Source organism: Macrobrachium rosenbergii, chromosome 21 (assembly GCF_040412425.1).
Source record: "Macrobrachium rosenbergii isolate ZJJX-2024 chromosome 21, ASM4041242v1, whole genome shotgun sequence".
NCBI lineage: Eukaryota > Metazoa > Arthropoda > Malacostraca > Decapoda > Palaemonidae > Macrobrachium > Macrobrachium rosenbergii.
Window position 1 is genome coordinate 13,002,182 of NC_089761.1, and position 15,885 is coordinate 13,018,066.

A 15,885-nucleotide genomic window follows, 5' to 3' on the forward strand; every position below is an offset into this window, starting at 1 on the left:
CTGTGGATTTGCTTCTCCATTTTAAGACTCATGCTACTATGAGTATTTTTTAATTATTATTTTTATTGTTATTATAATTATTATTATTATTATTACTATTATTATTATTATTATTATTATTATTAATAATCTTATTAACATTTGAAAATTAGTAGTTATTATTAGGTAAAAAATTTATTTATAGTTATTATTCGGTAAAAAAATTTATCACACAACACAAATAAACATACATGTACCATAAAAATTCTCTCATCTCAGTAAAGAGAGAGAGAGAGAGAGAGAGAGAGAGAGAGAGAGAGAGAGAGAGAGAGAGAGAGAGAGAGAGAGAGAGAGAGAGAGAGAGAGAAATTATTATTTTATTATTTAATGTTATTTAATTTACACATAAAAGCTTGAAAACTTATAAAATTACATAAAAATCAAACATATCACTTATGCTGGGTTTCTCAGTATTCCAAATGTTCGTGTGTCTGTGAAAAACTCATGTACGACAATTAGTTAGGTTCCAATGAAAAGTTCGTGTGTCTCTGAATTTTCGCAACTCGAATCATGCAAGTTCGGGGTATTACTGTAAATTAAAATTATCAATATATAATAAATAAATACTGTATCATCAACTAAGAATTTTTAGTCATACAATTCCCAAGTAATGAGATTTAATAAGTGTCAAAGTTGACACCAAAGCAGAAGGCATGGCATAGCCCAGTAGCTTAATCCCGAATCTCCACCTACATGGATGCATTGGCTAGCAGATAGTAACAATTATGCCAAACTGAAAAATTTTCAGAAACAAACTTTTTACAGGAGCTTAAGACTAAGCACTTAACTTTCCTCACCTGATAACTTCAACATTTCATCTACACAGTCTTTGAAAATGTTCCGGAGCACAGTTGGGGCATGTAAATCACACAGGAGACCAAAGAGTAATGGGGATCTTTGCCAGTTTGAGCGCTGTTGCCACATCAGTACGGGAAGGGTGAAGAAAAACTAAGTAAATGCTGTAGGCAAGGGAAAGAACCTTGTTGCCCCACAGTAGTGGTCTACCCTCAAGTCTCAATCTCGGAGTTGATTAAAAAATGCCTCCCCTTTTAGGAGTTGTTGGAACTGCTGACATTGCCCTCAACAGAAGGCACAACTTTTGCCTTAAGTCTTTATGAGCAAACTGCAGTGAGTCCTTGGTGTTGCCTCAGTCATGCTTTCCTGAGCCTAAGTTGTGTTGACTGGCCTTCAAGCCTAAAGAAGTCAAAGCTTTACAATTAGGTCTTGGCCAATATCTTCCATCTTGCGGGGTATTCTGCATGAGGGTGTAGAGGCATGCATAGTCTCTCTACAAGCCAAGATTATTGAGAATAGGTGGGCCTTTTATTAATATTTTCAGTGAATTTCTAGTAGGCAAACCTAAAGGGTCTGTGTTGATGGCCTGATACTAGCTTTAGCCATGTCATTTCTGGTGTTTCGTTAAGGTCGTGTTCTTGGGCCTTTGCTACTTACTATTTACTAGTGACATGTGGCAAGGTCTGGAGAACAAGCTTATTGCATATGCTGATGAAGCTGTTGCTCCTTGGATAGGGATCTGGCACATATTCATGAGTGGAGTAGGCTTTGGGGCATGAAGCTTAACCCTTCTAAAACCTAAAGTATGATAGTTAGTTGATCCAGAGCACTTTTGCCTTTGCATCCTGATTTACATTTAAATGGTACGGCTGTAGATGTCAGCAACTCTTTCAAGATCTTAGATGTAACTTTTGATAAAATATTCACTTTTGAGAAGCATATAAAGTACATAATAGTCCCTCCTCTGTTTCTCAAAAAGTTGATATCTCACAGAAATGTTTTAGAATGTTTCAAGATGAAGTGATTATAGCTGTTGAAACTTTTTTCTTCTCCCTTGTTTGGAGTAATGTTCTCCAAAGTGGTCTTCTGGTGCTGACTCTCATCTCAAACGCTTGGATGGAGTTATGTCATTAGTCAAGTTTATTTTGCCAACTCTTAATGTTAGCTTATGGCACAGACGTAAAGTGAGTTCATTATGTTTGTTAAATCAAATTCACTACAACGACAAATATCCGTTGCACTCTTCTTCACTTAACCTTGCTGTTATTGCTCACAACACTAGGTAGACTGCTGCACAGTGTGACGTTTTCTAGTATCAGGTGTAATAGCATGCAGTTTGCTATTAGTTTGATCTTGGCTACAACTTAAATGTGGTATAGTTTACCTAGTTCAGCTGTGGAATCCTCTGATCTCCAATTGTCTAAGCAAGGAGCAAATTCATTCCTGCTCTCTGCTGATGTCTCCTGAATTTCTGGTGTATCAGTTTTACTCTATTCCCTCATATTTATTTATATATCATATTTTCCTATAACTTATCTCTCTTTCTGCAGGCTGATTTCCCTTTGAAACCCTCTTGGGTTTGTAGTCTGTTGACTTTGTCCATAGGTTTTCACCTGAAAATTTAAAGAAAGAAGAAAGAAAAGGCAAAGTATAAAATTTAGGAAATAAACTTCCCATTCCATTCCAAGGCAGAGAATCATTAAGTTTAGAGTTCTTTAATTCTATATACACATGTATATGCAGCCTTATGTGGATATGGATGTAACAAACTAAATCAAAGTTGCACTGTAAAAAGTCTCTAGCACTCCAATTGTCTCTGATATCCTGTATCCAACTTCCTGTGAGGGAACTTCCTCTGAGAGACACAGTCACAATAGATAAGAGGCTGCATCACCTCATGGGAAAACAATGGTTCTGCAGACTTGTAAAGAGATTTCTTGAAGTTCCATTTGAATAATATTTTCATTAATCAATAAGGAGCCAGTAACAAGTTAACATCCTCTAGCCCCTGTGTGTTAGTTTGGAACCTGAGAAGACACTAGAGAGGTCAGCATACCAGGCATCTCTGATACATAATTCATATCCATGACCATACTTGTCCATTACTGGAGGATCTGGACCCTCTAAGGAGACAGTATCTACCTAGCCAAACAACAGAAGTACCCCATGGCTAAAATTCTGATCATACAACAACCTAAGTGGCTTGGGTATAATGATACCAAGAAGTCCCAGACTCCCAGCTCTCCTGGACTGAATAACGGTAACCTCAATGTGATATATCTGGCATAACAAGTCATGTTCAGAGGTAGAAGTATTAGATACAGAACTTCAAGTGACCTCTGTTTTCCTCTTTCAGCTGTCCCCCAGACACAAATTCAGCTGGTGGCTGGACCACAGATGAGCAAAGAGAACCTGCTAGCTGGGACATCTCCAATAGTGTCCTTCACTGTTACCTGAATTCTCAACTTGGTCTATGTATGGCTGCCAGGTCCCCTTTGGCTGTCTAGGCATCAAGCTGACTGACCAGATGTTATGGGAATGCAAAGGTGCCCACTAAATGGTCAACTTTTTGAGATTGCTGATGGAAGGAGTACAAGGTCAAGCACATAGCATTCAATACACATCTTCCTATCACCAAACCAAGTAAGAGAAAGAGTACCGGCTTTTATAAGATGAGACAGGGAATTAACATAAAGAGATTCCACCTCTTTCCACCTCTTCTAACTACATTACTTATCATAGTTCACGACTTGGAACTGGATATGTCTACCCAACCAAGTATTATGACAATATTAAAGCAGTACATCAGTAATTTTCATGAATAAATTCTTATCAGTGATTAGCTTTCCTATCCATCACCACAGCAGAGTCTGAATATAATAAAAACTTCACAAAACTCAATCTGCACAGCATGCAAAATGTGCAAGGCACAGAACACTGACAATACACAGTAGTATTTAATATAGTAAAACTTCACTAATCCACACCTTTTGAATCCAGTTTCAGAATATCCAGACAACTTTTAGATTACCATATGATTTTATTTTATTCTTTTGAATATATAGAAATTGACTGACAATTTTAAAAAAATTGTAACAATGAAATATTTTTTATTTTGAAATGTACAGTATTTACTGCACACATCTGGCACTAGCACAAATCAGATAGTGTGCAATAAATATTGGCTAAATTGAAAACATAGCTTGATGTTTTATAACCTTCTTCAATGTTTGATGTGGTTATTGCACATAAACATGTTAAAAGTATAAAATTCTTTCACATTAAACCTTTAATAGCTATTGCCTTTATAATTACTTTACTAGATAATTTAAAATTTTGTCAATGTTTGGTATGATTATTTTTATGGAAATTGGTCAGGCAATTTTACAATACCCACTACTTAATGAAATAAGCATATAAAAATAATAATGCACTAAAATATAATACAATAAATAAAAAAAATAAAAACAATTTGTTATTTAATAAAATAAACATATAAAATATAAAAAATATAATACATTGTAATAAAGAAAGTTATTTAATATAGAATACAGTACATTATTAAACAAATAGTAATTCATTATTATTTTTTAGACACCTCAGTATGATTATCAGCTAGTCAAACCAAAATGACTACAAACATGTAGTACATTTAGGATGTTGCCACTTTTCCCAGTTTTGATTCATAAAACCTTAACTAAAGTGTAGGTATTGTGTAAATTTTGCAGACATGTTTATACCAGGTCAGAAAGGGTAAACAGCTTGACATTATTGTTCTGCTTTATCTAACCATGAAGATGTAAAATGGGTGAAAGAACTGAAATTTAATGACAAGTAAAGGATGATTTATAATAAAAAAACCACAATAAATTAAAAAAATATTTTGATCACGGGGTAGTATTAGCATGCTTTAGTTTCTAATCATGAAAAACTATTACATAAATTACCAAAATCTAGCCCAGACTCACTAATAAAAATAAATGATACGAGAAAAAAAATAGTGTTATTGAATCCTCAAGTGATGGTATATTGCAGAGTAAGTCAGCCTTGTCCCAGAACAGTCTTTTGGGATGAGAAAGATTTTATGACCAAAATAAAGAACTGACAGAGCAGATTAACTATAGCTGGATTATAAGTCAGAAAGAAGTTTGTCAACATAGCCATGACATCCATGTTTGTAGTCATTTTGGTTTGACTATAGGCTAGCCTATGTACATGAATTTAGCCATGCCTACACTACCTAAATACATCAAACCTAAGCTAGACTAAGCCAGTGTAAGCATATTTCTTTGGCAATGCAAAGAAAATTTCCAAATACTATATTTTTTCCTGACACATTTCTAGCACATACTTCCCTTCAGTAATGCATAATTGTTCTGGTAATTATAACTATTGCTAGGTTTATTTGCTAGCCTAGGCTAGCCAATATAAAATAAATTTGGTTAATATGGACAACCAGTATATCCACAAAAGGTCTTCCCAAAAGAAGTACAGATTAGCAAGGTTTACTGTATTATCATATAAAATAACATTCCCATAATAAATCCTAATCAGATGTAATGGAAAAAATGTTGACATACCTCTTCACATCTTCTACAATTAAGCTTTGTGTTATGTAAAGGTGTGACATCCAATCCTTCCCGTCCTTCAAAGGAAGAAGACCTTTTACCCCTGAAAGAGCTGCGAAGCTTCCTACTTAAATTTCCAAGGGTTAAGTCTTCCATAGATGGCGAAGAAAACGGACTGTGGTGTGAAGCCAATGGACTAGTGGGTGACTTGGAAGCTAGAGGCAAAAATAGTAAAACATGCATGTCACGCAATGTCTAGAAACATTAAATTAAATCTCTTTCAAACCACCAGTCCAAATTTAATGCTTTGACAGTCATGCAAAGCATAAATCATAGGCACATATGCAAGGGTTACACTGTAGAATTTTAGGCATATCAGAATCAACTACTTTTCCTATAAAAAAATATTTTCTTTTAAAAATTCAAGTTTACTGAGCAATGTAAAACACTAATACCAGTAAAGTGCTAGAGAAAATCAAGTCTCTTTCAAAAATCATTTCAAGAAAACATCTCAAACTCATCAGTGCTTAAGGCTTACTAACCAGTCCCACAGGGCAGACAACAAGCAAGCATCATAAAAGCAGACTTTGCTTTTTCATGTTGTTTCATGACAACCATTCATACCTACACTTGACAGCTTTCTTATACTAACCTTGGAAGCTAGGGTTCCCCTACCCCAATCCTTGGGCCTACCTGTATGCAATTATAATATCTGAATATTTACCAAAAAAAAAAAAATAGTGAACTTCAGTATATAACACCACATGAAATACCTATCATATTCTTTTACAAATGTAAATAGGTTAAGCCTAAGACTAAATCAGGGCATGCCACAGACATCATGATACAATAAGGTCTTGATCACCTTTAAAGAACTTACATTCACTACTTGTTCTAAAGATTTTCCTTTGAGTACTGGGTAGAATGTTTGATAAAACTTGGCGAGCATCCATAAGACTTGTAGGAGGCTTCAAAGGTGTGGTTTTGTCATCCTCATCGCTTGGTCTTGTAACCGGTCTCATTAGATCTTTATGTGGATCTGGGACAGGTAATGGAGTGCTTTTTTCATCTTGAATCAGACCCATTTCAGGACGCTGTAAAAAAATTTAACACCTAAACTGGTATGTCATATATTTCATCTTCATCAACACCATCAACATTAACCTTCTTGTTAGATTTTCCCTTTACAAGCACAGATGTGAATCAGGTCTTTCCACTCTCTTCTTCACTGTGCACTTTCTTCCTGAATCCCCATAAGGTCTGTGTTTGGTATACTGTATAAGAGTTCAAACAAATAAAAACATGCAAATTCAGATAACTTGATAAACAATTAAAAATTATATCTTAATTTAGTCATCTGTACTATAAATATAAGTGACCTAAAATAAAAGAAGTAGAGGGCTCTGAGGCATCTCAAGGGGTCCCTTGACATCTTATAACTTACTGACCAAAGCTACCAATGTGAGTTTTGTGTAAGACCATAAGACTACCAATAGTTTTTGTGTAAGACTAAAACTAAACCTAAGTTAAAAATAATAACAAAGATACGGTAACATCTAAATAAATAACACTTATGGATTCTTCCTTCAAGACTGGCTTATATACTGTACTGTGCCAAAGATATACTACTCAAGGACCCAAATTCCCATTTTTGGAAGCCAATGAGGACAAGGATAATTCTAATTAGTATCCATTAGAAATAAGCTGTTGCATATGTGATATGTGTACTTTGTATATATACAGTACTTTGTATATATATATATATATATATATATATATATATATATATATATATATATATATATATATATATATATATATATATATATATATATACATATACAGAGCAGTCCTAGTTATCGGCAGGCTCAGTTATCAGCAATCTGGTTTTTCGGAGCTTCTCTAGCGATAAAATTGGCCATTTTATGCTGATATGCGCCAATTTCCATTATTGGTGCCAATATATAACTAACAGAGGTGCGATAACCGAAAATAGGCGATAACTGGGGACTGCCTGTAATAAATAAATAAATAAATATATATATATATAAATACAGGCAGTCTCCGGTTTACGACGGGGTTCCGTTTTTACGCCGCGTTGTAAACTGAAAATCGTTGTAAACCGAAAAATCATTGAAAATCGTCAAAAATCCTAAGAAAACCTTACTTTTAATGCTTTGGGTGTATTGAAAATGATGTAAAATGCATTTTTATTGAGTTTTTCATAAAACCTCCAAATTTTCATTATTCTGCTGTTTTGGAGCCATATTTCTTCCGTCGGATCGGCGTACAACGCGTCGTAACCCAGGAACATGCGTTGTAAACCAGGAAATAATTTCTGATGAATATATTTGAAAAGCATCGTAACCTCGAACATCGTAAGCGGACCCATCAGTAAACTGGGGGACTGCCTGATATATATATATATATATATATATATATATATATATATATATATATATATATATATATATATATATATATATATATATATATATATATATATATATATATACAGTAAAACCCCTGTATTCAGCGGTTTCACGATTCGCGGACTCGCCTATTTGTGGATTTCTCTTACATATACAGTATACGCATTATTCGCTGAAAATCCGCCCATTCTCACTATTTTTCACAGAGAAATATTTACTAATTACTGTATTTTCATCTCATTTTTATGACTAAATGCACTTTTTTTTATAAAACTATTAACCCATAAACACAGAGCCTCTATTTACAAAAGTGTCTGCTGTATGCCGGCGGGGTTTGGGAGTTACATGACGGAAAAAGTTTTTAAAAAAATCACAGCACGCTTAGTTTTTAAGTTTAAGAGTTCATTTTTGGCTCCTTTTTTTTTATTGCCTGAAGTTTAGTATGCAACCATCAAAAATGAAAAAAATATCATTATCATATATAAATATTGGAATATATGACAGCGCAAAAAAAAATTTCATATATAATTGTATACAAATCGCGCTGTGAGCAAAACGGTTAAAGCTAATGAGTTATGTTTTTCGTTGTATTGTACACTAAATTGCGATGATTTTGGTATATAACAAATTGTAAAACGATCAAAGCAACAGAGAAAAATATTATCACAAAATGATGCATGAATTAGCGTAATGAGCGGACGTAAAAAATTTTTTCAAAAATTCACCATAAATCGAAATATTGTGCTAGAGACTTCCCGTTTGTTGCAAAATGAAGGTAAATGATTGAATATTACTAGAATGTAATTTTTTTAGCTTACAATTGCAGTTTTCAACCATTTCGGTCAAGTTAAAGTTGACCGAAGGTCAAATTTTTCTATTTATCGTGATTTATATGAAAATATTTCAAAACTGATAAAAGCTACAATCATGAGTTATTTTTTGTTGTATTCTACATGAAATTGCATACATTTTCATGTATAACACTTTATGTAACGTCTAATAGAAAACGGTGCAAAAATTACGACAAGGTGACTAAAGAAATTCTGAGATTTTCAGCTGTTAGCGATTTGTATGGGAAGATGATATCCACTTATACCTCACTTGCTAGCCGCGTGGGTTAAAATGCGTCCACTGTAGTCCTGAGTTCTTGTCTTGGCTTTCGAAGCCCACGAGACGACGAATTTATTATCAACTAAAAAAATTCCCCTTCGGTAACATATATGAAAAAATATATTATTTCCGAGGTAGAGCAAATTGGATATTAAAGGACGTTTGTAGCTTACTGATTGAATATGAATCACGGTGATGTGATAAAAAAGTCATAATATGGCTCGTGCAACAAATGCACTACGTGGTTAGCATGGCAGAGGTGAATATCGCCTCCAAATACAAACACCTGAGTTCGACGGCCGATTTGTATAGGGGAAGACGATATCCACTTATACCTCACTTGCTGGCCGCGTGGGTTAAAAAATGCGTCCACTGTAGTCCTGAGTTCTTGTCTTCTGGTTCCGGAGCCCACGAGACTTACGAATTTATTATCAACTAGAAAATTCCCCTTCGGTAACATATATGAAAATATATTATTTCCGGTAGAGCGGTGGATATTAAAGGGCGTTGTAGCTTACTGATTGAATATGAATCACGGTGATGTGAAAAAAAGTTATAATATGGCTGCATGCGAAACGCCACGTGGTTAGCATGGCTGAGGTGGGTGAATATCGTCTCCAAATACAAACACATGAGTTTGACTTGCGATTTGTATAAGGAAGACGATATCCACTTATACCCTCACTTGCTGGCCGCGTGGGTTAAAATGCGTCCACTGTAGTCCTGAGTTCTTGTCTTCGCTGGTTGAGCCTTGTCGAGACGATGAATTTATTATCAAGTAACAAAATTCTTCGTTAACATATATGAAAATATATTATTTCCGAAGTAGAGCGAATTGGATATTAAAGGACGTTTGTAGCTTATATGATATATATATATATATATATATATATATATATATATATATATATATATATATATATATATATATATATATATATATATATATATATATATATATATACAGGCAGTTCCCTGTTATCGGTGGGGGTTCTGTTCGATGGTGCGACGATATCGATTTACGGGGCCTCTGTTAGGTAAGTATCGGGCAAATACCCAATTATCGGTGCCAGTAAGCAGAAAGTGGCGATTTTTGACGCTGAAAATTGCTGATTTTCATTGCTAGGCAAGCAAAACTGTAAAACCTGATCGCGATATCCGATGCCCGCCAATAACTGGGGACTGCCTGTGTATACAGTATGTGTGCATATATATATATATATATATATATATATATATATATATATATATATATACACATAAGATTTTAGTGCTGCTTTCGACTTGGTAAATCACAAGGCACTTATCAGTCCTCAAACTCAGTAAGTTATAATTATGCTGATCCTTGAAGTGTCCGTCAATCCCAAAGGTCTTGTATTACCTGCCCTGAATTTCCATATTTTCTAACTTCCTCCTATCTGACAAGTCCAAGTCTATCTCAGTTACTGCTAATCAACATTGGTTTCTTAAAGACCAAGATTCAGCCTCAGTCTTCTAGATTAAGGAACCTTGTTCTTAGTGATGTCACCTCACATCATTTAGGTGTGTTTAACCTTAACAACCAAGCAAAATGTGATGAAGCCAGTACGCTCATCTCTGGGCTTGTCTTTCATCAACTCCACGAATGGTTACCACCTGTAACAATGAACTTTAAATTTGGTAATAGTCTACTTGCCCAAGGGGACCAAAATAAGTATTGTGTGCCTAATTTGTACCTTATAGGAATCACTGGTCATTTAAATGGCAAAGTTGAATGAATAATGTTGAATGAATAATGTGATCAATTATACACCAACATAATGCCTTCAAATTTGGGTCAGGTATGTAAAATAAAGACTATACAGTAACCCCCTGTATTCGCGGTCTCACTATTTGCAGACTCACCTATTCACGGATTTCTCTGTGGAATGTATATACCCATTATTCCCGGAAAATTCGCCCATTTACGGTATTTTTCACTGAGAAATATTCACTAATTACTGTATTTTCATATCATTTTCATGACTAAATACACTTTTTGTGATAAAACTTAAAATACTCAGGTATAAGCATTTTTAGAGTTTTTTTTGTGTTTAAACTATCAAAATAGGCAGTTCTAAGTGTTTTTAGAAGGGTTTTAAGTATTCGTGGATTTTACCTATTCGTGGGGGTGTGGTATGCATCCCCATGAATACAGAGGTTTTACTGTAATTCATTTAAAACCCTAGATGAAAAATAAACTAAATTTAAGATAGAACAAATGTAACACCCAATAATTCAAATAGCATAACCAAATGTGTTGAAAGCACATTAACTGAAAAAACACTGATTCATAGACAAAATGGTTGCTTTTGTGTTCCTATTCATTAACAACAAAGCTACTAACACCAGTTGAAGTAGTCCGGCTAGCAGGTGTCTTAGTAGCTGTGCGCCTCTGACTGAATTCTCTTCTGGCTGCCTGCAGTTGCTGTAACCAATACATACGACCTTGGGCAGATGAGGCTTCAAGTATTGCTTCATCATTACCACATCTGTAATTGTGTACAGTATGAGAAAAAAAATTACCAACTATTCAAATAATGGTTTCAATAACACTAACCTCAATTTTAAAAGCTATGGAACTGAATCTCCATGGTGTTATTAATTCAGAAGTTTCTTGTCAAATCTATATATTTTCTAGTAGCTTGGGTCCCCCCAAAAAAAGAAATTCTCTCTCAAGGTAAGATGAATAGTCTTCAAACATACTGACAGAGGATGAAAATGCAGCTACCTAATGTGAGGAGATTAATGAAGTAATAGTAATCTACACAATAAGTTTTTCTTAGGAAGAACCAAGGAGATTGGCACCTTGTCAGTTACCATTATGAAATGTAATGGAGAGAAGACTAAACCATGGGTCCATTATTGCATACATAATCACACCATTCACTAATACTAATAATAATAAAATATGAAAATTTTTATGATAAAATTAATTATTTGGATACTTACCCACTGTTAAAGTTAGCTACATCTTCACGCATTCGGTGTGAATGGCATTTAAAATATGCATTCGGTGTGAATGGCATTTAAAATATACAAATGAATAATGTCCTACTAACATAGATGGACAGTTTGTAATCCCATTTCCCACTAGGTGGCATTGAAATTTTTACACTCTAGTCAGAATTTTTCATGGCTACCCAAAGATGAGGGGAGGCTGGGTAGGTTTCATTTCAGCAGTAGGTAATTACCCAAATAATTAATTTTACCATTACAATTTTTATTATTAGGAATAAATCTCACTTACTTTTAAAGTTAGCTGACTAAAACACTGAATGAGGATGGGGGTTAGTACAGCTGAGAAACATCCACTCAGTCAAGCAAACTAAAAGCTTTTAAAAAGGGGAAAGCTTTAAATATTCTTGCCAGTTGTGTGATCCTTCCTGGTATGTACTACTGTTGCATAATGGTGGATCCACAGCTGGATGTAAGTTTCCTCATAACGAACATGTTGGAGGATACTCACAAGGAAAAAGGGACTATCTCATAGAGTACTAGAGACTCATGCGCCAAAGTCAAAAGACCATAACTGGCAATCCAAAACTAAAGACAACGACTACCGTCTGATATGAAAGTACACTCCCATACACTAATGTGTTCCTCATGCTCCCAAACTGAACACTGGGATTTCCTAACAACCTGACGGTAGGGAGAAGTAGTTCTCTCATGTTTGGTTCAGGAAGAAAATCATCCCTGTCTTGATGATAGGACTGTGGGCTTTACAATCCTCACACAAAATTTGATGTCTTGCAAACAAAGCAAGGTTAAACCAGGTTCCACATTCATACAGCTGCTCTGACAATCTTCTCTAACAAAAGCTCTTAAGGTAAATTAAAAGGCATGCATACAGCAGGGACGTTGTGAAGTTTTACTTTCAAACAATGGCAGATGATCAGGATTTAACTCTACATGCACTGACTTAATCAAGCAACTTAGAAAAGAGACATTCATGAATACATGAACATTTGGCCTCCAAACACCACAAAATTGATTCTTAACTCCTTCTCTTTAAGGATTAAGTCTTTCTGGATAAGTCCTAAAAGCTATATCTGGGCACAGCAGAGCTTCCTCTTCATTGCCTACTAGAGCAATTAAATTAGGCACCTTCACAAAGGAAAGGCTTTGCTTTGACAATGTTTTTAGACTTACGTGTCTGCGAAAAAAAAAAAAGTTGTCTTCATGAAGAAAGCCTTACAAGAAAGCTAAAGGAAAAAGCATTTTGAAAGTAAAGTTCTTAAGGGCGCTTTAACCAAAGGCTTAAAAGCGAGGTAACGTCAAATTTAAGGGCTTTGTCCAAATTCCATCCTAAACAAAGATAGGAAGATTTTGGGGCTTCCAATTCAAAAGACTGAAGACATCATCCAAAGTCATGTGTGATATTCAAGTTAGCATGTCCTAGAACTGAAGGCAACATAGTGTCAAGCTTTAAGCCAAAGAACAGAAAATCACTGCAACCTAAAATACTGGAATAACTGATCAGGTTATCCACAGAGGTATGGGTGCTGGAAATCACTCAAGACAAGCACCAAGATCATAAACTGACCGCTGTTGTTGATGATGTCTCACAGTGCATATGAAAGATAGGCATAAGTGCCTACATTCAACCACTCTGGAAGTAAAGCATCAACCATCAAACCCAGAGATCCCAGTATGAAGAGCAGTAAACTGGGAGTTTCACATTTTGGGCAGTCACAGACATATCAATGTTCACGGATTTCCGAAGGTTCCACAACTTTTGACATACTTGTGGATGAAGGGACCATTCTGACAGAAGACTTACCCTTTCCTGTTGAGTTGGTCTACAATGAATATCTTTCATTTTTTTCCCTGAGGCAAACTGTTGTAGAAGAATGATAAAATGATGTTCATGGACTCTGTCCAAAGGAGAAGTTTCAACACTAGCTTGAACAAATTTCTTGATTTGTACTTCCTTATGTAGGTAAGGCAGGCTGACTGTTGGGGTAGAATGCGATCATCTTGCTCTGGTTAAATGTTCTGCTTGCATAAGATCTTCCAAACTGCCAAAAGCTCTTGGCTGTTAATATGCATTTGCTCTCCTGTGCAGTCTAACCCCGTAACATTTTGTTGATTTTCAGGATGGCTCCCCGACCTAACCACAAAGCAACTAAGGACAATGTGAGGTCTGGGCTCTAGAGGTCTAGAGGCAGGATTATCAACAATCTTAACCAATTTCCCTGCCAATATTGAGAACGTGAAAGATCCAAAGAAATTGTGATTGGAATAGAGTCTGGAAGACAAGACCTGACCCAAGAATTCTTGAGGTAAAACTGAATTGGTTATTCTAAAGGATCCAAAAATTACAACTGGAATAGTCTGGAAGACAAGACCTGACCCATGAGTTCTTGGGGTAAAACTGAATTGGTCATTCTTAGATGGACCATGTTAACAAACTTCACAAGAGACCACATGACCCAAAAATGGAAGCCACCTCTTGGCTCCAAGGCTTTTTAAGGACTGAGATTTTCCAAGCAGTGATAGAAAATGTCTGTCTGTCTCTTTGTCTGAGAAGCCAAAAATGAGAGAACTGATCTTCATCCTCAGATAAACAACTGACAGGGTCGGAGAAGCACAGACTCGTCAACACTGATCAGAATGCCCAGCACCAAGGCCAGATGCAGATGACAATCCTTAAGCCTCAAGATCACCTAAATGAATCAGTGAAAACTAACCATAGGACATCTACTACCCAGGTCTCTGCTCTACATTGCTGTCATGTTGCCCAAGAGCTTGACAGATTGCAGAAATGCTTTCTGGAAAATGTGCACAGGGTATGAGGATCTATCTCAATGGATGAAAGGAATCTCTTGCAAAGTTTTTCCTTATCAGAACACCATCATACAGCCAAAGGCTTCCTTGTTGTTAAGGAGGAAGGCTTATATGAGCCGTGGGTTTGCTCCATCTCAAAACCAGACAAACTACAACAGGCAACATCACAGAGGGTTTTAATAGTAACCAAAGTGGTGGTTGGTACAGAACTGAAAGAAGACATCTTCATGTGACTGCGACCAAAAGCAAAGTGGAGTGCAGACCAACAGGCAGGCAGGGCTTCCCCTATATATCAATAATTAATTACTTTGTCAGTAAGGTTAAATGGCCATTCAAGCTCACATTTGCAAACTAAAGCCTTATGGAAAAGGGTGAAAGTTTGTATTTGTGTAAAGGAACAAACACCTGCCAAAAAGTATACCATCATCTTCCTGATAACCATACAACTGATAAACAGTACTCACTATACAATCATAACACAGAAGTATATATACCAGTAAGTAAAAATAAAACAAGACTGAATGTGTTTCACCCATACCAACTGCACAAATATGCTGTACTCCTGGTAAATTTAGAACGGACTCTAATGTCTTCTTCCAAATTCAGGTCTGTTTTCTGCTCCCTACTGGGGTTTGTCACAGGTTCTGTGAGGCTCTTCTTTGGATCTTAGCTGTACTGCTTGCTAAGTTTACTTTTCATCCCTTCCTATCTAATTTTCTCTTTACCTTCACATAAAATCCCTCAAGCTTACCTTTCTGAGGCTAGAAATCAGATTCATGGTCACCAAACTAATTTATAAGTATAACAGTCCTTCATGTGTTCATTCATACACATTACAGAAACCATGTTGGAATAAGTCCTGTTTATTCTTAACGAGCTAATGATCATACAATTTAGGTACAAGCACTTGTCTGTCAGATTTTACATTAAAAGAAAAATCAAATTACAAGATTTATTCACCATGTTTCTTTAAATTCTCCAATATGAAAATTTACACTTCTGGTAGCCAACAAACCAATGGGGTATTTTTTGAGTACAGTCTCTAATGTTTTGTATATATTTCATGACATAGTGCCAAATGACTTGTAACCAATGATAGCAATTTTCAATCCCAGCTTTATTCTCAGCTAGCC

The 15,885-nt window shown here is 35.5% G+C and overlaps 1 protein-coding gene across 1 annotated transcript in view; it reads right to left on the reverse strand.

Annotated features, from left to right (window-relative positions):
* The window catches only part of LOC136849680 (TBC1 domain family member 2B-like), a 546,715-nt gene that overhangs the window by 438,465 nt on the left and 92,365 nt on the right, over positions 1 to 15,885 (reverse strand). Inside the window, 2 exon segments of the mRNA XM_067123026.1 lie at positions 5,415 to 5,617; positions 6,283 to 6,496. Coding sequence (XP_066979127.1) covers positions 5,415 to 5,617; positions 6,283 to 6,496 — 417 coding nt within the window.